Consider the following 21,813-nt stretch of genomic DNA (forward strand, 5'->3'; position numbering starts at 1 on the left):
CGTTGTCCCTGTAGTCACCAATGTATGCTGACAGCTCCGCGTGAATGACCACCGCGGTAATCTCAATCGCCGGTGGCGACACCTGACCCGGCACGACGGTGATCGTCGCCAGGTGGGGCCTGACGGGGGCCTCTGCCAAGGCCATGTCAGCGTAGTAGAACCCACCATCGACCTCCCCATACCCCTAATAGTATACATGGATGGCTAGGATTTAAACCTTCCATTTCCCCCCTAAAAAAAGATAAACCTTCGATGCATTGTTAGATGCAATCAATAACTTGTTATTATTATTTTTTGAAACGGAGGCATAAGAGTTGCCTCATCTATTAAATAAGGAGAGAATAGAGTTTCGAGTTTTACATAACCCCACACACAAACGGCATGAGAATTACTCGCACAAAATTACAGACCCAAGCTTCTTTGCGCCGGTAGAAACCCATAACTTTGTTTCTTCAAGAATGGATCTAAGGAGAACAGGCGGTGGAGCAAATTTTCGACGGAACACTCTAGCATTCCGCTCGTTCCAAACGGTCCATGAGATGAGCATGGTGAGGGAGGTCATGGCATGCCAGTGTGGGTTGCAGTTATCGGTTCGTTTGACCCACCACTCGTTGATGGACTCAACAAGATGCCACTCAGAGGTGTTGACGTGAGGTAGCCCAAGCTTCTCGATGATAGATCTCCATAGCCTAAGCGTGTGGCGACACTTGAAGAAGAGGTGAGGCCCCGTTTCTTGTTCTCTCTTGCATAGTTGTCAAAGGCCACAGTTTGCCCAACCACGCCTCTCCAACCGATCGGCGGTCCAAATACGGTCTTGTAGAGCTAACCAAGCGAATAATTTAACCTTGAGGGCGGGGCCAAGCCTTCCAAACCATGCGGTCCATGGGTGAGAGAGTCAAACCAAGGAATTGAGGCTTATACGCGGTGGACGCCGAGTAGATCCCATCATTCGCATGTTTCCAAATGATATCATCTTCGGCTTGCCCATCAAGGTGGAAGTCATGGACAAGCATCCAGAGAGTGAAGAATTTGTGGGGATTGATTTTGAAAATCCAAGCATTTCCCTTGAGAGCCTCTCGTACCTTCCAATATTTTCTCCTTGAGGCCTCGAAGATTAACGATGCAATATCCTTGGGCTTCCGCGCAAGCAGCCAAGGAGAGTCCCAGAACGGCGTCTTATCACCGTCACCTTGCACTGACGACCTGGAGTTTTTCTACGCCTCTATAACTTGTTATTATGGGTGAAATGCCCATGTGCCAAACAATCCCTATTCAATCGATGGCTAGAATTTAATACTCGCCTTATCTCCAACTGTTGCTATAGGCAAGTTGGATATGCAGGATATCCATTAATTAGAACCTCGCAATCCATTCAGAAGAGATTCACTGCCCTTTTTTAGAGGCAAATTAGAACAGAGGGATACCCAGCTACGAACGTTCTTTGGCAAGCTACATATGTCTCGGTATATATAGTCCGCCATGTTTTGGTGTTTGGGCGAGCATCTTTGCGTGGCCGCCGGCGCAACGAACTCGTACGTCCGTCGGCGTCGACTCCGGCGCGGCGCCTTTATAAAAAGCGGCAGATCCATCGCCGCGCGCAACGAACCCGCGGCCAGCTAGCTTGCTTCGCCTTAAACTATTCTGCCGTAACAAACAGCAGGGCAGCGGGAGCAAGAGCAGCTGCCTTCGATCACGTACATATATAGAAGCCATGCAGCTGTGCGGCTGCTAGCTTGTGTTGCTCCATCGGATCCGGCATATCGACGACGTGCTCTGGATATATAGCTAGGCGACGGCGCCGATGGCGGCGGTTCTGATCCTCCTGCTCGCCGCCGCGGTGGGCGTGGCTGCGCCGGTGGCGCCGTCGCCGGCGGCACGCGGCGCTGGCGTTACGCTGCATGTAGAGCATCACCAGGTACGTACGCGCTGTGGCAGCCATTCCTTTTAACTACTCTTCTTCTTCGTGCTGCATATAATGGCGTCGGTCGATCTTGGTGTCTCTTACATACGTTTTCGCGTGCTGCTCCAATCAATTGATTGTTGTATTTCTCAAGTACTAACCGGCGTACGTTATGTTTTCCAGTATCGCCGCGCGCGTTATAGAATTGTCGAGATAGCTTTCCGGGTCAAACAATTGTTAAGCCTTGGCATGGACATTTTGGTTTGGTTTTGTTTAATATTATGTACGCGTACGTGCGTGCATGCATATGCATGGTGATGGTGTGGTGCAGGTTGTGGTGGACAACGGCGTGGTGCAGGTAACGGTGTCGAAGCCGCAAGGCCAGATCACCGGCGTCCGCTACGCCGGCGAGCGCAACCTCCTCCACTTCACCAGCGACGAAAACTCTGGCGGGTAATTAACCATGCATGTGTATATTCGGTTCTCTTATATATATATATATATATATATATATATATATATATATATATATATATATGTGTGTGTGTGTGTTTCTGATCAGTTGATCGTCATATCTGTATGTATGCAGGTACTGGGACGTGGTTTGGAACTTTCCAGGGTCCGGTCATCCAAGAGGCATGATCGACATGTACGTACAATCTCACTGCAACTGACGTGTATTATACTAGTATGTCTTAACAACACTATACAATTGATGCTGTCGGTACATGCTTTTTATCTCTTCCGTGTTAATCTTTGCCTGTGCTTTGCATGTAATTATTTCCGTTAATCTTTAGGCTAGTCTTAGTTTAACTTGCCAAACTCAAGAGTATCATATACAGCCGACTATTCTGCGTAGCCTAACCGTAATCGTACGGTTCAACCTCAACCACAATAAGCAATCCTACTTTAGGATGGATTAAGTTTTTGCAAATGCAAATACCTAGCCAAAATGTTTTCTTTTCCATTGCGAAATTTTTTGCGTCTGAGAGCACATACACAAACCGTACCATGGGATGTCATAAAACCGCAGTTATAAATAAAAGACTAACAAGCATAGAGCCAAAGATTTGCAGCCATATTTGCCAGTTCTTTTTCAAGTGCTTACTCTGTCCTGTGCCGCACAGCTCAATAAATAGTTAGTGTGCTTACTTTGTCCTGTGCCACCATATTTCATTAAACAAAATAAAAAACAACCCACTAAATCAGCAGTACATATAGCAGCTAGCTACTTTGATTTGAAGCCACTTCACCTGATCGACCGTACCTGCATGCTAGCCGGTAATAAGGTCAGTTGATTTGGTTGAAACCAACATGGTTGATAGCATGCCATGAACAAATCTGAACGGTTGCACCGAAAGGGTGCGTGGTAGCTAGTGGTGCTATTTAACAACAAGACTGTGAACTGTAAAGTGTTGCTCCTTCAGTACAATCTGGAAAAGTAAAAATCAGTTATTGCTGAATGAACAGAGCATGCACGTACACATGTTCTGATATCTCTGAAAGAGAATCGAAAGAAGGAAAAATAGTTGCTCAACCAAATTTAGCCGTGCGTCTTTGAATTCGCGCAGGCTGGACAGCACAGATTTCCGGGTCGTATCGGCCAGCGAAGAGCAAGTGGAGCTCTCCTTCAGGAGCACCTACGACCCATCACGCCTCAACAGCGTCCGGCTCACCGTCGACAAGAGGTGCGCCGTCGAACCTCCATCTTCTACTCTGACAGGCGCATGCATGCAGCGAACCAATTGATTAACATGTGTTGTTGATGATCAGGCTGGTGATGCTGAGAGGCAGCTCCGGGTTCTACTGCTACGCCGTCCTGGAGCACGCCGGCAGCTGGCCGGCCCTCAACATCACGGAGGCCCGGCTCGCCTTCAAGCTCAACACGGCGAGGTTCACCTACATGGCGGTCTCGGACGAGATCCAGAGGTACATGCCGCGGGCGGCGGACCGGGACGCGCCCCGCGGCATGCCCCTGGCCTACAAGGAGGCCGTGCTCCTCCTCAACCCCGCCGAGCCGCAGTTCAAGGGCGAGGTGGACGACAAGTACCAGTACTCGCTCGACAACAAAGACAACGCGGTTCACGGCTGGATCGCCGGCGCTCCCGGCCCGGCCGTGGGGTTCTGGGTCGTCACCCCCAGCAACGAGTTCAAGACCGGCGGCCCGCTCAAGCGCGAGCTCACCTCCCACGTCGGCCCCACCTCCCTCACCGTAAGCGCACGCAGCCGGCGGCCAATCTTTCCTGTGAAATGAAATTCCCGCGTTACACTGTCGTCGATCTGATTTGCAGATGTTTATGGGAACACATTACGTCGGGAACGACATCGTCGCCAAGATCAAGGAGGGCGAGCACTGGAAGAAGGTCATGGGCCCGGTGTTCATCTACCTCAACTCCAACCCCGAGAGGGGGAACTTCCACACGCTGTGGGAGGACGCCAAGGCGCAGGCCGAGGCCGAGGCCAGCAAATGGCCCTACACCTTCCCGGAGTCGCCTGATTTCCACAAGGCCGGCCAGAGGGGCTCTGTCACCGGCCGATTGCTGGTCAGGGACAGGTTCGTGAGCGGCAAGGACATGCCCGCCCGCCGTGCCTACGTCGGCCTCGCCGCGCCGGGGCAGCCGGGCTCCTGGGCGATAGAGAGCAAGGTACACACCCAAAGTCACTTCCAGAATTTTATTTCTCAAGTGCCGTTTGCGACGTCTGACTTTGCGTTGCATGCAGGGTTACCAGTTCTGGACGAGGGCGTCGGCGACATGCGGCAGCTTCGCCATCGGCAACGTCCGGGCAGGGGTGTACAACCTCTACGCCTGGGTGCCCGGGACCCTCGGCGACTATATGCACACGGCTGCCGTGACGGTGGATGCCGGCGGCGCCGTTGCCCTCGGCGACCTCGTGTTCGAGCCGCCGCGGTCGGGGCCGACGCTGTGGGAGATCGGCGTGCCTGACCGGAGCGCCGCCGAGTTCTTCGTTCCTGAGCCCAACCCCAAGTACGTCAACAAGCTCTTCCTCAGCAAGGACAAGTACAGGCAGTACGGGCTGTGGGACAGGTACGCTGAGCTGTACCCCGCCGGCGACCCCGTCTTCACCGTCGGCGAGAGCCACTACTCCAAGGACTGGTTCTTCGCGCACGTCACGAGGTAGTATAGTAGACGGAAAACGAACTCTCAAATCTTATAATGCTCTAAAAAAAAGAGACACAGCACAGGTAAAAGAAAAAAAAAACTGACTTGCTTTCACCGTGCAGGAAGATGAGCAACGGCTCTGACGCGCCGACGACGCGACGGATCCGGTTCGGCCTGTCCCGCGTCGTTGCCGACGGCACCTACACGCTGCGGGTGGCGCTCGCGGCGGCCCACATGTCGAGGCTGCAGCTGCGGGTGAACGGGGCGCCGGTGACGAGGAGGGGATCGTCGGCCGACGCCGGAGTGTTCGTGACGCCGGACTTCGGCGACGGCAACGCGATCGCGAGGCACAGCGACCACGGCACGTGGTGGAGCTTCGAGTTCGGGATCAATGGGTACCTGCTCATGGAAGGGGAGAACACCATCAGCATCACGCAGGTCAGGGCCTTGAGCGAGTTCATGGGGGTCATGTACGACTACATCCGGCTGGAAGGGCCTCCCGGTTCTTGGCGAGATCCCACACAACTTCCGTGAATGAGTTTAGAAGGTTGTGCCATATGTTTTTGCAATTTTGTACACAAGTTGTAGAACGTAGGTAGTTCAGCGAGGAGTGCATTTTGACCCCCGAGCTCACCATCATGCCGCCGGGTAAACATTAAACTGGAAAGTACGTAAAAGAGTAGAAAATCAGAAATATCTGGATATTTTGGCAACAAGCATGTTTGAGTGCTATATCTGTGTTCAAATTTTTGCGAAGAATTTGTGGATTGTTGTGGCCTGAAAAAAAAAACAGCGCTCACTCAATAAGTTTTTTTCTTCATAATAAAAAGGGTCAAGCCCCCCCCCCCCCCCCCCCCCACCCACAAACAAAAAGGGTCGAAAGCAAATGCTAACCAACTACCATACCCACAGTCAAAATGTTAAAAAGAAAAGAAAAGCTACTCGCTCGGTTCCAAAATAATTAAAGTTCTAGAATTTTTCTAAGTCAAACTTTAAAGTCTATAGAAATATACACAAAAATTTGTGCTATCAATATATACAATATGAAAAATTCATTTCATAATGAATCTAATGAAGTAAATTTGGTTTTGTAGATGTTGACCAAGTTTTGTATAGACTTGGTCAGACCAAGTTTTGTTATAGACTTGGCCAGTACATCTATTCTTTTTAGATATTTTCTATTAGTTAGTATAAATATTTACAAGCTACAAGGGAACAACTAGGAAACATTGGAGATGTGATTAGAAGTTGCAGGTCCTTTTTGAATCTGATTTTCCAGTAGGTAGTGTTTGGTGTGATATGCCTGAATTTTTAATCATTTCGCCGCATCCATATATTGTGGCATGTTGTGATGATAACATCAATAGCAATTGAAGGGGGGCAATACCTGACTAGTCAAGGTGAGTTCATCATAAACTGATATACATCTCTGCCTATTGGGTAGGATTGCGTGCCGACATTCTAGGGAGAAGTTGCAGTCCCCAAAATAGGTGCATAGGAGTTTCCAGGTTTCCAGCAGGACATAGGACACATGTGTATTCAGGGATGACAAAGCATTGGTGCAACAACAAACTTCTAGTGTTCAACCTATGATGTAACATGAACCAACAAAAAAAATTATGCTTCAATCTGCTTACTGCTTTCCACGACCATTCAAAAAGAAATTAGATTCTTGTCCTATGATCAGGTGCTCGTACATATGCATAGGTCAGAAAACACCTCTGCCCCATGAGTAGGTCCATATATCAGGGGTGTCCAAGAGGGTGTTGTTGTTAGTAGAATTCTGCAACAATAGAAATTGCTGGTATGCTTGGATAGGCAATGGTCTGTGGAAGTGAGAGGCCACATCTTCAGAGTTTAGGAAAGCACTGTTTGTTATATCCTGATGGATGCCAAAAGGGAATAGTTCAGGAAATTTGTTTGCCAAAGATGTAGATGAGGGCCTTGACCAGTTGTCCATCTAGAACATAGTTGAGGAGCCTTGTCCTACAATACTAGATGCCACCTGTTTGAAACTTGGCAAAAGCTTCAGAATGGATTTCCACCAGAGTGAACCTAGCAAAGATTCAAAAGGCAGGCTAGTGGAATAGTATGTTTCCCATATGAGTTTAACCTGGGTTAAATCAACATGGTTGAAGAATTTGTGGAGGTTTTTGATCAACAAGGCTTTATTGTGGGTGGCAACATCAAGGATACCAAGATCTCCTTGCAATTCTGGCTTACAGGCTTTATCCCAGGCAATTAAGGCAGTTCCCTTATCATCCATTCCAAATTTTCTCGAGAAGTGCTTTATGTATCTGTTGATTTGATCTATCATAGCAACAGGAAATGCAAAAGAACACATGAAGAAAGTTAGCAGTGAGGAGAAAACTGATTTAATAAGGACCAATCTTTCATCATAGGAGAGGAAAGTTAAACAATGTCCTTTCAATCCTAAGAAGGATGGGATTAAAGTCTTCAATTCTTGGCATGCTGGTGTCGAGGGGGAGCCCGAGGTATGTGTAAGGAAAACTTTGAATTTGGCATCCCATACTGGTAGCAAGTGTCACAATTTTTCTCTTGGGGGACATTTATTGGCACCATCACAGATTTTCATAGTTGATATGCAGTCTAGTGAAGGCATCAAAGTGTTGAAGATGGTTTTCAATGTGTGAGAGCTGAGGTGAGTCTGGAGGCATGACAAGAATTGTATCATTAGCATACTGTATGATAGGGAAGTGAGGGCAGGAGTTGACTAGAATAGGTGTAGATATGAGGTTGTTGTGCATGGCTTCACTAAAAGTTGTCTGAAGTAGATCAGCAGGCAGGGAAAAAAATCAGAGGAGAGACAGGATCACCCTACCTCACTCCCCTTTTGCAAAGAAACTGCTTGTCTGGCACCCCATTGAGCAGCACATAGGAGAACCCAGAACTAAAGATCATTCTCATCCAGTTGAGCCATCTACCTCCAAAGCTCTTAGTCTTTAGAATATCTAGGATTGTGGAATGATCAGTCAAGTAAAAGGCTTTGGCAAAGTCCAATTTGAGCACAGTGATGTCCTTCTTAGACTTGTGACACTGATACAAATATTCAAAGGTCCAACCCAGACATTCTTGGAAAGATCTGTCTTTTAGAAACCCATACTGGTTGATATGGACAAGCTTGAGAATAATTTTTTGAAGCCTCTTGGAAAGATCTGTCATTTGGTGTCGAAGGAGTGTCTTTTTTGGGAATCAAGGTGATGAAGGAGGAGTTAATGCTTTGTAGGTTATGTTGCCATGATAGAAATCCTGTATGGGTCAGTATAGGTTCATTGTTGCATCTCGATTGGTGCCTTGAGATATCAGGAGTTGTGACAGTACCTACTTTCAATGTTGTTTTTTTGTATCCATATGTTTTATGTAAATTCTGAGTTGGTCTACATGGTAGCATAATTGCAGTTCCCTTTGAAAATGACGTGTACAACTCTGACATGTGCTACTTCCACGTTGCAACTTATGAAGAGTATCACGGTGATGGCATTGGCTGCATTATCAGTGGTTGTTCACTAGAGGAAGATATACAAGAGACCTTGATCGAAGGTGTACTTCAAGATTTTATTAGTTTTTTAGTTGCTGCCAGAACTAGGATATTACAAATGCATTATGTTAACTTCTTGGAGATATAATCATTAAACCATTCCATGATGCAAAGTAATATGAAAAGGTTGCTTATCACATGTGGCTAGTTTAGAATTCTTTTAAGGACATATGAAGGTAGGGTACATTTCAAGACATGCGATATCCTTAGTGAATTGTTTTTAAATAAGAATGTATTAGTTTATATCAGTGTTATGACAAGGCTGAATCATTTTTCTGCAGGAATGACCAGGGACACCGATTCATGTTTTGGTCTCAAACACGAATCAGAAATGAGTGTAAGTATGGGAAATACACTTTGGTTCCTGGTTGTATATGCACCCTATATGGGGATTTTTAAAAATATTTTAATAAAAAGTCAAAATAGGTAAGAACTATTTCGACAAAACACTTGACTCACTTTTGCTTGATATATAAATCTCGACGAAAAAAAACAAAAGTTGACCTCACAGCAAAAAAGACAAAATTTATTTGCTATTATAGGTCACTATTCACACTATTTTAGCCAAAAATTTGTCTTTTTTGAAAAGAAGTCCAAAGGATATTTTTTTGGGGGTATTTTATTTCTCACGAGTACAATAGAAGGTCAAGCTTATTTCAAAAATATTTTCAGGAATTTTTGACTTTTTGTTGAATTACCATTTTTTCCTATATAGGATGCATATGTCCCCATAGATCAAAAATTCCCCTCGTGTAAGTATCTACTATTTTCACAATTATACTTGGTTTAGGAATCTAAAAAAAAATCACCGGTGATGCTCCCCTATTCCGATGGAGGCACGCACCTACGTGCCGACTTGAAGCGGGTTTTTTTTCTGAAGAGGTACAAGTACCCGAGTCAAAAACCTGATCGGTTCTACGAGAAGCAGATTCATGCACATAGCAGATTGATCCAGCTGGTCGAATGCGCACCAGAGTTAGAGCAACGCCATGGGATGGAATGGGACCAAAGGTAGGGCAACGCCATGAGATGGAGATCACGTTGATTGTGATCATGATCGAGCTAGGTAGTGATTTATGTCGGGGGTGGGGGGCAGGTTAGAACATGAGCGGGTAGGCAGATCTAGCATAACATTTAGTCTCACATATTGGTTTGTGTGGCAAACTTTTGATGTGATACGAATTGTTGGATCCAATTAGTAGGCTTGATAGGACGCCCTTGATAATCCTGTGTACTTTTTTATATGGTTATAGAGTAATTTAAGTTTGCTCGTATAGTCAGCAAACACGTATTCGACGAGAAAAGACGTAAACTGTTTTCCCACCTAAAATACGCCTCCTTCTTCTGTATCCTCCACCTCGAACGTCGTCTTCGCCCGCGCAAGCACGCGGCAGAACCTTCTAGAAGACCTGCCGCCCGCCATGTGCGGGATCTTCGCCTACCTCAACTACTGTGCGCCGCGGGACCGACGGTATGTCCTCGAGGTCCTCCTCAACGGCCTCCGCCGCCTCGAGTACCGCGGCTACGACTCGTCCGGCATAGCCCTCGACGCGGACCTCCCGCCGCCTGGTTCCGTGGCAGCGTACGCGGGGGCGCCGCCACTCGTGTTCTGCCAGGAGGGAAAGATCGATAACCTCGTGCGATCCGTCTACTCCGGTGAGTACCTTCTACTTCTGACCCTGCTGCAACTATTTTCAGTTTAGGACAGGTTGTTCCTCGGCCAGAGGCAGGATTTTACACGTCCGTTTGGACTAGGTTTCATATCACATTTTGGGAGAAAAATGAAGGATCGTGGATGTCCTGTACTCATTTTGGAGGTTGATATTAAAATCCCAAACTCGCATAATTCTGGACCCTCGTAGCTCCAAATGAGATTAACCGGTTGGATGAAGTATATGGGTTTATCAGACCATACCGCTTGTCAACTCTTTTATGCAATTCCTCCCTTAAATTCCTTGCTTTTTTTATTTCCAAATAATTTTACTGTATCCATTTTCCCTACTTGCGTTGGTAATTTTACAACAGAAGCTAAAACTTACCCAATTAGTCTAGCTTTTAAGGGCTGTTTGGCGTCTGATTTCTAGAGGTTGATGAGAAGTGTGTGAACCTGGATGCCACATTTTCCGTTCATGCTGGAATCGCTCACACCAGGTGGGCTACGCATGGCGTTCCTGCCCCAATGAACAGCCACCCTCAATCCTCTGGCGCGGGCGATGAGTTCTTGGTCGTCCACAATGGAATTATCACAAACTATGAGGTCTGCTTACTCTGTTCTGTGATATTGCATATAGAATTTATTTGTGTAGTATTTGAACCTTGTTATCATCGCAGTTGTAGAATGCACATGCAGCTATGAACTTATGCCAGTGGAGACTGTAATAAGTGGCTCCTTGTGCCAAAATCTCATGTTCTGATCCCTCCAAATGGATTCTCTCCTTATTTTCCTTTGTGTGTGCGTTTTCAAGAGAATTAATCTTGTAGTTTCAAAGAATCTCCTTAGTTTGGTTGTTTGCACCATATGGCAAAAGCTTTTGTTGGAATTGCAATACATAATGTGAGACATCAAAATATGATAATATGCTCATCAAAGACCTATGATTCAAGCATCGAGTCAATGTGACATCATATGGTAACACGTGATAATTTCCATTCTAATTTGATATTTGGTGTATCTGTCCAGATTCTGAAAGAGACACTGGTTCGACACGGGTTCACCTTTGAGTCTGATACCGACACAGAAGTCATCCCTAAGCTAGCAAAGTTCGTTTTTGACCAGGCTCGTGATGGAGAAGGTATTATGCTCTATAAGATGTAATACTGTTGTCATAGCAAACTGTGACAAGATTAACCGCTTGTTCTTTATCTGGTTCAGTTCTTCCCTAGTTTCCATTGAGTTGTTTCTTTGGAGAAGTATACTATGCTGCCACCTAGGAACCAAATTTGGCAATAACGTATAAACCTGTTATACTATTTGTGGTCACCAGGAAACTTTTTTGGCAATACATTACCTTGAATGTAGCAGGAGACATACTTTAATGCAAGAGCACTCATCATAGTATTACAGAATAAAATCATTGTTGACTGAGCTCTGTATTAGTTGTAGTTAAGGCTGTTTTGAGATTTTGTTCATTTTCTCAGGTGATATGACATTTAGCCAAGTTGTCATGGAAGTCATGAGGCAGCTCGAAGGAGCCTATGCACTTATCTTTAAAAGTCCACACTACCCCAATGAGCTGATCGCATGCAAACGAGGCAGCACGCTGATACTTGTTGTCAATGTAGGCAAATAACATCCTTGTTTACTTTTAACTATTAGATATATTCAATTAAAGCAAACATAATGTCGAAATTTAAGTGCAAAATTAACTTATATTTCCATTTTTGATATTTTCATTTGGTTCCACTTGCTTTATTCCAACAACAAACTGGTTTTCTGTTTTGTGCAAGAGTATATGCTGTGCTCGGGCCTATGATGTTTGCTGTTAAAAGTTAATAAGCCTTCTAACATGTGCACTATAAGTGGCATTTCATGTAATGATGCGAAGTCACTTTTCATTTATCTGTAAGAGGCTTGTCGGCTGTCGCCACCTGCTAAGTAGAGATGTACATTACTGACGCAATATTCAATTTTACCTTTTTCGTGGCACATGACCTATAATTGTTGTTTTAGCCTTGAACTCGTCATAGGTCTGCAGTCAAATACTTGATTCCACATGATTCAGTATTTTTTGAGCAGTAGATGGTAATCAGTAGCAGATTGATCTTCTAGAGAGTTTGGTTATGACATACAAGTAATCATTCTAATCGCCTAACCATTTTCGCAATGATATGCCTATCTGTTATTGGTTATTGCAGTCTTATGGATCGCATAATCCCCCCAATTTGTGTTGACATTCCTATTTCATAGTTACACAAATCATGACTAGTATCTCTGTATTATCAGGAAGTAAGTGATCAAAATCGCGCAAAGTCATTTCAGAATGTCAAATCCCTGACAACAAATGGAAACCCCAAGGAGTTCTTCTTCTCCAGTGATTTATGTGCTATTGTAGAGCACACCAAGAACTATTTGGCTATTGAAGACAATGAAATTATTCATATTAAGGTACTCTTTACTCATTAGTTAAGTGCTTCATCTGTTAGTCTGCATGTGGTTCTGTTTTATTTTGTCCACCTTTATTTCTAATCAGCATGGTTCTGGAGTATCCTTATTTTCTGGACCTTAGTTTATTTACTCTTCATCAGTGCTAGTCTTATTTGCATGCTATGTACTATGACGCGTAAGAAATATAATTGAAATTCACGACCTTAGTCTGGTATTTTCTTTTACTTTCTCGAACACGCACCCAAATGTGTGTTGTTTAATATTAGAAGGAAGCCTCAAGATGGCACAAGAGTTGCACATCCAAAGGAACTAAAAAAAAAACCAAAGCACCCTAGGTTAGCCAGAGCAAAGAAGAAAGAACAAAGCCAAAAGTTAAGGGGAAAACAAAACCAAAAACTGTACAGCTAGCTAGCCATCAACTGTATTTTCTTACTGTGATTCTTTCCATTGACTTGAAAAGGCGTGATGAAAACGCACTATGTGCAGCAATTCTGTCATTTTTCCACAAGTGTTATACTTGACATCTTACCCAAGTTTTAACAATGTGGACACTGCAGGATGGTAGTGTGTCTATCCTTAGGTTTGACAAGGAAAAAGAGAAGCCAGCATCTGTGCAACGAGCATTGTCTGTTCTAGAGATGGAAGTGGAGCAAATAAAGAAGGGAAGCTATGACCACTTCATGCAAAAAGAAATCCATGAACAGCCGCATTCACTGACAACAACCATGAGAGGTAGACTGAAGGATAGTGGAGTTGTTTTAGGCGGACTGAAGGAACACCTCAAAACACTCAGACGCAATAGAAGAGTAATCTTCATTGGCTGTGGTACTAGTTATAACGCTGCCTTAGCTGCACGGCCTTTTGTAGAAGAACTTACCGGTAAGTCTTATCAGTTTGTCCAATTGTTTCTCATGATCTTTTTTTATCACCAGTGCAATAATTATTTAGCTAGTACTCCTTGCACCGCAGGTATTCCTGTGACTATGGAGGTTGCAAGTGACTTGCTGGACAGACAAGGCCCCATCTACAGAGAGGACACTGCAGTTTTTGTGAGCCAGTCAGGGGAGACAGCAGACACCCTCCTAGCTCTTGAGTATGCACTAGAGAAGGGAGCACTTTGTGTTGGTGTTACAAATACGGTGGGGAGCACGCTGTCAAGAAAAACACATTGTGGAATTCATATCAATGCTGGTTGTGAGATTGGTGTTGCCAGCACCAAGGCAGGTTTCAGTACACGTTCATCTTGCAGTACTTTACCAAAATTTAGGCATTTTTTTCCTAACATAACAGTATGTGGCAATCTTGCAGGCTTATACAAGTCAAATAGTAGTCATGGCGATGATAGCCTTGGCTATTGGATCTGATCAGTTATCCACTCAACCTAGAAGGGAGTCTATAATCACTGGTCTTTCAAGTCTTCCAAGTACGACAAATTGGATCAACAACCTACCATGTAGTAGTCAAGCAAAGTGTCGTTTCGCAATCACGATTTGAAACACTGCTTGAAGTATTATTTTACGATGCAGGCCATGTCAGTGAAGTTCTCAAGCTTGATGCTGAAATGAAGGATCTCGCATCTTCACTAATCGACTCAGAGTCACTCCTTGTGTTTGGAAGAGGTTATAACTATGCCACTGCCTTAGAGGGTGCTCTCAAAGTGAAGGAGGTCGCGCTGATGCACAGCGAAGGCATGCTTGCTGGCGAGATGAAGCACGGGCCACTAGCACTGGTGGATGAAAACCTTCCCATCATCGTCATCGCAACACGCGACTCGTGCTTCAGGCAAGCGCTTTGACAGAGGTCGATCTATTTTTGCTGATCATCTGATAATGGCGTCCTTCTCATCCTCCTCTTGCAGCAAGCAAAAGTCGGTGATTCAGCAGCTCCTTTCTCGCAAGGGGCGTCTGATCATAATGTGCTCCGAAGGGGACATATCCGCGGTCGGTCCTAGTGCATCATGCAGGGTCATTCAGGTTCCAGAGGTCGCTGACTGTCTCCAGCCAGTGATCAACATAATTCCGTTGCAGGTTTGGTGTCAATCGTATCCCAAAACCTTTGTTGTCCGTTGTGCTATATCTTGATTTTACTTACCGACGAGCTTCATTTCCTTTTCATGATTCAGTTGCTCGCATACCACCTTACTGTTCTCCGTGGATTCGATGTCGACCAGCCAAGGAATCTGGCCAAGAGCGTGACTACACAGTAAAGCATACCACAGGGCTGCGCCACAGCGCGCGCCCACACACACACAAAGTAAACGAAATCATATTTTTTTAGAGAACAAATAAGTAAAAGAAGCAAGTGTTTGCCGGGAGCAACTAGTTAACGAGCGCTTCGGGAGCCTCGCAACGATCAGCGCCACTTGGCGCGCTCTCAGCCATTCGCCACGTGTCGCGCTCTGGACGCTCCCTTCGGATTTTGTTTTTTATTTTTCCACACGCTTTTTCGGCTTTTTAAACGGTTTTTTTTTCGGTTTTTTCGACGTTTTGGTTTCCCCCGGTCTTTCTTAGCTTTTCGATTAAAAAAAATTAGCGAAAAGACGCGTTTTTCTTCCTTTCGCGAAAGTCACGGTTTTTCTTCCGCAAGAGGCATGGTTGTGCTTTATCGAGAGTCACGGCCGTGCCTTTCGGAAACGAAAAAAAAACGCGTTTTCTGTTTTTTTTTCGCGAGAGTCACGGTTTTTGCTTCCGCGAGAGGCACGGTTGTGCTTTCGCGAGAGTCACGGCCGTGCCTCTCGGAAAGGGAAAAACAAAACGCGTTTTCTTTTCTTTTTCTTTCGTGAGAGTCACGGTTTTACTTCCGCGAGAGGCACGGTTGTGCTTACGCGAAAATCACGGCCGTGCCTCTCGAAAAGGGAAAAAATACGTGTTTTCTGTTTTTTTTTCTTTCGCGAGAGTCACGGTTTTGCTTTCGCGGGAGGCACGGTTGTGCTTTCGCGAGAGTCACGCCCGTGCCTCTCGGAAACGAAAAAAAACGCGTTTTCTGTTTTTTTTCTTCCACGAGAGTCACGGTTTTGCTTCCACGAAAGGCACGGTTGTGATTTCGCGAGAGGCACGGGCGTGCCTCTTTCGGAAAGGGAAAAAACCGTGCTCCCGGTTCGGTTTTTTCGCCTGATTTTTTCGTCCGTTTTTTTCTGAAAAAAAATTCGTCAAAACATATCAACATGGGATCTAATTTTGAAGATCTTGACGCGAAGAATTCAATGATGAAAACGGTTCGAGATTTGGACGCACGGTTTAAGAGATAAAACGTTTTGAATAAACGGATTTACGAAAAAAGGAAAAACTCCCAGGTTGCGACAAGTGGCGCGCTCCATGTGCGCCACTTGTCGTGACTTGGGAAATTGGAGTGTTCTTTACCACGAGTACTCCTTAATTAGTGATTTCGAAGTTTGCCTCCGGGTTGTGTAAATATTTTACTGTAGGCTGTAGCGTAACTAATTTACTAGTAGATGATGATTAAGCAAGATGCCTGAGGTGGTTACCATTGCATTACACTGTGTTGATTGGCCAACTGATTACGAAGTATATGTCAGCTATTTCCTACTGATGACGATCCATTGACTCACTCCGGTTTTGCAAGGTGTCCCAGAACTGAAATTGCGTGCAGCTTTTCCATTGGCTGATGTGCCGAGCCCGCAAGGCACCACCTTGTGTATATTGTATAGTGTCCATACAGTGAGATTGTCTAGACCATTTGTCTAGAGAGTCAGCGCTACAGATCATCAAACCAAGAGCTGACTGAAATTAACTTTTGCCAATATAACCACCACCAGTGCATTATAGTACACTGTTGCCGCAGAACCATGGACAGGACAACTGGACAAGTGGTGTGAAAAGCCAATCTTTGCTCGTCAGCTTTCTTTGAGCTCAAGCATCAGAGTTCCAGTCAGATTCAACCAAACCGACCGACTAAACTCCTCGTGATGCTTATACAATAATCAGATCACAGCAACGGAACCTCCAGTGAACACTAGTTTATTACACGATGCTTAATTACCTCCCAAGAAATTCCATCTCATCTTCTTAGATCACCGTGGATGCATAAAATAAACCTGTTTGACTTGACCTGATCACTCCGTAGTACATATGAACAGTGATCTTCACTAACCTGTCCAAATCAACAACATTCTAGTGATGGTACGGTCGATGAGACCCTTCGTCCTGGTGCTTTTGATCACTGTCAGTGGTTTGAGCTTGTTGCTCCCATGCCCGCCAGCCGTCGCGGCGGCGCGCGAGAGCCTCGTCCGGGGCGCCTCTATTGCCGTCGAGGACTATGCCACCGACTTCCTGCGCTCGCCGGGCGGCACCTTCGCCTGCGGCTTCTACCGCGTCTCCTCCACCGTTTTCACCTTCTCCATCTGGTTCACGCGCGCCAAGGAACGCTCCGTCGTCTGGACCGCCGATCGCACGCGGCCTGTCCACAGCACGGGCTCGCGCCTCACGCTAGATAAGCGCGGTGGCGCGCTCATCCTCACCGACTACGACGGCGAGCCGGTGTGGAACTCCACCGTGGCCGGCGCTCCGACGGCCTCGCGCGCCCAGCTCCGCGACACCGGCAACCTCGTCGTGGAGGACGCCGACGGGAGAGCGCTCTGGCAGAGCTTCCACTTCCCCACGGACACGCTGCTGCCCACGCAGCGCCTCACCGCGACGACTCGCCTGGTGTCGTCGCGCGACGACAGGCTGCTCTCCTCCGGCTACTACAGCCTCGGGTTCAGCGACTACGCCATGCTCTCCCTCTTCTACGACAACGGCAACTTCTCCAGCATCTACTGGCCCAACCCCTACAACAACTACGTCGCCAACAACCGCAGGATCTACAACTTCACCCGCGAGGCCGCCATGGACGCGCTCGGCAACTTCCTCTCGAGCGACAACGCCAACTTCCAGGCGGCCGACCTCGCCGCCGCCGGTGTCCGGAGGCGGCTCACGCTCGACGCCGACGGCAACCTCAGGGCGTACAGCCTGGACGCGGCGACGGGGACGTGGGCGGTGTCGTGGATGGCGTTCCGCAACCCCTGCACCATCCACGGCGTCTGCGGCGCCAACGCGGTGTGCCTCTACGCGCCGGCGCCTTCGTGCGCCTGCGCGCCGGGGCACGAGCGAACCGACCCCGGCGACTGGACCAGGGGGTGCCGGCCGACTTTCCGGCAGCGCCAGTGCGGGAAGCCGACGCGGACGCCGACGAGGCTGATGGCACTGCCGCACTCCGACTTCTGGGGCTACGACCTCAACGACGGCGAGATCATGCCGTTGGCGGAGTGCGCCAGGAGGTGCCGCACCAACTGCGCATGCGTCGCGTTCCAGCACAAGGCCAACATGGAGTGCTACCTCAAAAGCGTCCTCTTCAACGGCAGGACGTTCCCCGGCTTGCCGGGGACGGTGTACATCAAGGTCCCGGTCGACTTCGTCGTCCCGGAGTTCCACGTCCACCAATGGCAAGCGCACGTACACGGCGGCCTTGCCATCCTTGAGGAGAACATCACCGGCTGCGGCGACCGCGCCGCTCAGGAGGTCCTCCTCAACGCCTCCGCCTTGTCACACAAGCACGTCGGTGACGCCGCGGGGAAACCGGTGTGGCCGTACCTGTACGGGTTCCTGTCGGCGCTGCTCGTCGTGGAGGCCGTTGTCATTGGGCTCGGCTGCCTGCTCTTCTCCAGGAAGGGACTGTTCACGCGGTCTTCCCCGGTGTACCCCATGGACGAAGGCTACAGACTCATCCTCCTCACCACAAGTTTCCAGAGATACAGCTACGCTGCGATCAAGAAGGCCACGGGGAACTTCGCCGACGAGATCGGCCGCGGCGGGTCTGGCGTGGTGTACAGGGGCGTTCTCGACGACGGCCGGATCGTGGCCGTCAAGGCGCTGACGACGAGCGTGAGCCGCTCCCACGGGGAGGAGGAGTTCCAGGCGGAGCTGAGCGTGATCGGCAGGATCTACCACAAGAACCTGGTGAGGATCATCGGCTGCTGCTCCCAAGGCAAGCACCGCATCCTCGTCTCCGAGTTCATCGAGAACCGCTCGCTCGCCACGATGTTGTTCTTGGACGAAGACGGCGACGGTGACGGCGGCGATGATCACGACGACGTCCTCGGGTGGAGCCAGCGGTTCCGGATCGCCGTCGGCGTGGCCAGGGGCCTCGCCTATCTGCACAGCGAGTGCCTCGAGTGGATCATCCACTGCAACATGAAGCCGGAGAACATATTGCTGGACCGTGATCTGGAGCCCAAGATCACCGACTTCGGGCTCGCCAAGCTGCTGGACCGCCGCCCCCTCGGGTCCGCCTCTCGCCTAGTGCGGGAGGCGAACCCGTCGCGGCGGATCAGGGGGACGAGGGGGTACATGGCGCCGGAATGGGTGTCGAGCCTGGCCATCAGCGACAAGGTCGACGTGTACAGCTTCGGCGTGGTGCTGCTGGAGCTGGTGAAAGGGGTCAGGGTGGCGGACGGCGACCAGAATACGGACGTCAGGGCCGTGGCCAAGGCTGTGAGCGAAAAGATGCATTCCGGCAGCGTGGATGATCTTGTGGATGGCCGGCTCGCCGGCGACTTTAACCGCGCGCAGGTGAAGGTGGTGGTTGGTGTTGCCTTGTCGTGCTTGGAGGAGGACAGGAACCGGCGGCCGAGCATGAGCGCGGTGGTGCAGGCGCTCGTCTCCGTTGAAGATGCGTGAACCCAAAGGTGATCTGCGCCCTTCTCCTTGGAACAGACGACGTCTACTTTATTTATTTTATTTTGGCCGATCAGTAATTCGTGTACTCAACACTTTTGCTCACTCTTGGTGATAACCGTATTCTCCGAAAACTCCATAAAATACTGTGCTGCCAAACGTAGTCTTTGCTTTGCCCCAAAAGTGCCCATCATTCAGCGTACAAAATATTGACCGAAAGTAACTGTAGCAAATATTGAACTTGTATTAAACTCCCTCCGTCTGGAAATGCTCGTCGGCGAAATGGATTTATCTATGGGATAATTAAGTTGGTGAAAATGCTTGGACACCACATGCATTTGAATGAACAGAAAAATAGCAGAAAAGTTAAATCATTCTAAAATTTTAACAAACATGGTCGAGTGTTGTACTCGCATGTGTTTTCATGAAGAAACATGATGTTTTAGGCGAAAAAGACAAAATCGAACCTCCAAAACATTCTTTGTAGAGCATCGGTTCTGTCTTTTCTTTTGTTTTCTTTTCCCAGAGCACGATTTCATTTTTCACGAAAATTCGAGCATGGGAACCGATGACGTTTGTTAAAAGTATTTTTTTTAACTCTTTGGTGCAGCTGTTGTTTATCTGGTGCCATTGCACCTAGGAGCCAAACGTCCGCGTTGGTGAGTTTGGGATCAAAATGTTTGGTTGTTTATTCAAAGGTTTACATGATTTTCATGGAGTTGCATGCTTTGTTATCCTTGTTGTAGGATTTTCACCTTTTTCACAATAATGATGAGCGCTTCCTCGACAGGGGCTACCCTTCTCCACCAAGCATGCATATAACCTTTTAACGCTAGAAGAAGGCAATTTTTTTTGCTAATGTTCGATCTAATTTTGGCTATAAAGTTGCACCAAAGAGAACAATCTTTGCACGGTTTCTATTCTGCAATAGGTTAAACTCCAAAGCAAAACTTTCTTGTGTAGACATACTGCGTCTACAAGTGAGTGTTGTCGGTGTCATCACCAACTCAAGCATGTTGCCCACATTTTTCTCTCATGCCCTCTTGCCCTAGGGAATTGGCGACGTATGGGCATCTCGCCAGTATTAATCATTGAAGGGCAATGGGATAGATGTACCCCCAGTGACTACTATTCCTCAGTTTAGACACCTATCCTTTTGTGCATTGCTTCCTCTAATCTAAGAATTTGTTGCCCCCCTGAAAGTGCTAGTTATCGACTAGAGGGGGGAAGGTGAATAGGCGATTTTTATGAAAGTCTTCAAAACACGGGGGCTTTGAAGACAAATGATAGAAATGGACCTATTGATATGCAGCGGAAGGTAGACTACACTAGACAAGCCATAGTCAAGTAAGCAATGAAGTGAAAGCACGAAGACTATTAGCAGCTAGGTAGTATAGATCAGGATGAAAGATAGTATGAAGCCAAACAACAACAGTCTTCACACAGTGAAGTCAATCAGATAATGCAAGCAGGCGATGACTTCACGAAGACAAACTGTAAGTAAAGAGAGATAGGAGATAGAACTAGTTGCTTGGGGAGGACAGGGATTTGTTGGACCAGTTCCAGTTGCTGTGACAACTATACGTCTGGTTAGGGAGGCTGAGATTTAACTCAGAAGACCGCGTCTTCACCTTATTCCCCTTGAGCTAAGGACACTTAGTCCTCGCCCAATCACTCTGGTAAGTCTTCAAGGCAGACTTCCAAACCTTCACAGACTTCGTTCAATGATAATCCACAATGACTCTTGGATGCTCAGAACGCGACACCTAACCAGCTGGAGGATTCACAATCCTCAAGTGTAATAAGTCTTCAGATCACGCGGACAGAAAGACTTCAGTGATGCCTAACACTCTTTGGCTCTGGGTGTTTTGGGCTTTGTCCTCGCAAGGATCTCTCTCTCAAATGCTTCGAAGGTGGGTTGCTCTCAAACGACAAAAGCCGTGTACTAACTCTGAGCAGCCATCAATTTATGGTGTAGGGGGTGGGCTATTTATAGCCAGGAGGCAACCTGACCTGATTTGTCCGAAATGACCCTGGGTCACTAAGAAACTGACACGTGTCCAAGGTCATATTTCAAACACACGCGGCAACTTGACTTGGGCTACAAGTAAAGCTGACTCATCCAACTCTAGATAAGATTTTCTCTCATTGTCTTCGCTTGAAGACATAGGATTTGGTTGAGCATCCTTCAGTCACTCTGACTTTGTTCACTTGGACCCCACTTAACAGTGCGGTGGTTCCTATGACTCAACAAAGAAGAAAAGGAAACTACGAAACAACTATGTCTTCGCACTCCATAGTCTTCACGTGAATGTCTTCTCGAGTCATAATCTTCATTGTGAATATCTTCACAACCACCATTGGCTTCAATGTCTTCACACATTTTTAGGGGTCATCTCTGGTAGGTAAACCGAATCAATATGGGACTACTACCTGTGTTATCCTGCAATTCTCAC

The 21,813-nt window shown here is 47.3% G+C and overlaps 3 protein-coding genes across 3 annotated transcripts; all 3 read left to right on the forward strand.

Moving 5' to 3' along the window:
- The first annotated feature begins 1,512 nt into the window (after positions 1–1,512).
- Positions 1,513–5,787, forward strand: LOC123096574 (probable rhamnogalacturonate lyase C). The gene is made up of 8 exons (XM_044518341.1): positions 1,513–1,915; positions 2,232–2,353; positions 2,490–2,549; positions 3,472–3,588; positions 3,674–4,112; positions 4,192–4,545; positions 4,622–5,037; positions 5,145–5,787. The coding sequence occupies exons 1-8, from the start codon at positions 1,802–1,804 to the stop codon at positions 5,554–5,556; spliced, it is 2,034 nt and encodes a 677-aa protein (XP_044374276.1). The 5' UTR covers positions 1,513–1,801; the 3' UTR covers positions 5,557–5,787.
- A 4,130-nt stretch (positions 5,788–9,917) lies between these two features.
- LOC123096575 (glutamine--fructose-6-phosphate aminotransferase [isomerizing] 2) lies at positions 9,918–15,000 on the forward strand. Its single transcript, XM_044518342.1, has 11 exons — positions 9,918–10,237; positions 10,666–10,838; positions 11,262–11,373; positions 11,720–11,859; positions 12,525–12,686; positions 13,244–13,565; positions 13,656–13,906; positions 13,995–14,109; positions 14,213–14,468; positions 14,545–14,713; positions 14,809–15,000. Exons 1-11 carry the CDS (start codon positions 10,003–10,005, stop codon positions 14,890–14,892), a joined length of 2,019 nt encoding a protein of 672 aa, XP_044374277.1. The 5' UTR covers positions 9,918–10,002; the 3' UTR covers positions 14,893–15,000.
- An 898-nt stretch (positions 15,001–15,898) lies between these two features.
- On the forward strand, positions 15,899–20,242 carry LOC123096576 (putative receptor protein kinase ZmPK1). The gene has a single exon (XM_044518343.1). The coding sequence runs from the start codon at positions 16,823–16,825 to the stop codon at positions 19,358–19,360; it is 2,538 nt and encodes an 845-aa protein (XP_044374278.1). The 5' UTR covers positions 15,899–16,822; the 3' UTR covers positions 19,361–20,242.
- The last annotated feature ends 1,571 nt before the right edge of the window (positions 20,243–21,813 follow it).

This window comes from Triticum aestivum, chromosome 4D (assembly GCF_018294505.1).
Source record: "Triticum aestivum cultivar Chinese Spring chromosome 4D, IWGSC CS RefSeq v2.1, whole genome shotgun sequence".
Lineage (NCBI taxonomy): Eukaryota > Viridiplantae > Streptophyta > Magnoliopsida > Poales > Poaceae > Triticum > Triticum aestivum.

What these genes read in the sequence shown, in the direction of transcription:
- LOC123096574 (XM_044518341.1), top strand. Translation starts at nt 1,802, where the DNA reads ATGGCGGCGGTTCTGATCCTCCTGCTCGCCGCCGCGGTGGGCGTGGCT. An exon ending in TGCATGTAGAGCATCACCAG is followed by an intron (nt 1,916 to 2,231) that starts GTACGTACGCGC and finishes GGTGTGGTGCAG; the next exon opens with GTTGTGGTGGACAACGGCGT. An exon ending in CCAAGAGGCATGATCGACAT is followed by an intron (nt 2,550 to 3,471) that starts GTACGTACAATC and finishes GAATTCGCGCAG; the next exon opens with GCTGGACAGCACAGATTTCC.
- LOC123096576 (XM_044518343.1), top strand. Translation starts at nt 16,823, where the DNA reads ATGGTACGGTCGATGAGACCCTTCGTCCTGGTGCTTTTGATCACTGTC.
- LOC123096575 (XM_044518342.1), top strand. Translation starts at nt 10,003, where the DNA reads ATGTGCGGGATCTTCGCCTACCTCAACTACTGTGCGCCGCGGGACCGA. An exon ending in GAATTATCACAAACTATGAG is followed by an intron (nt 10,839 to 11,261) that starts GTCTGCTTACTC and finishes GTATCTGTCCAG; the next exon opens with ATTCTGAAAGAGACACTGGT. An exon ending in TTTTGTAGAAGAACTTACCG is followed by an intron (nt 13,566 to 13,655) that starts GTAAGTCTTATC and finishes CTTGCACCGCAG; the next exon opens with GTATTCCTGTGACTATGGAG.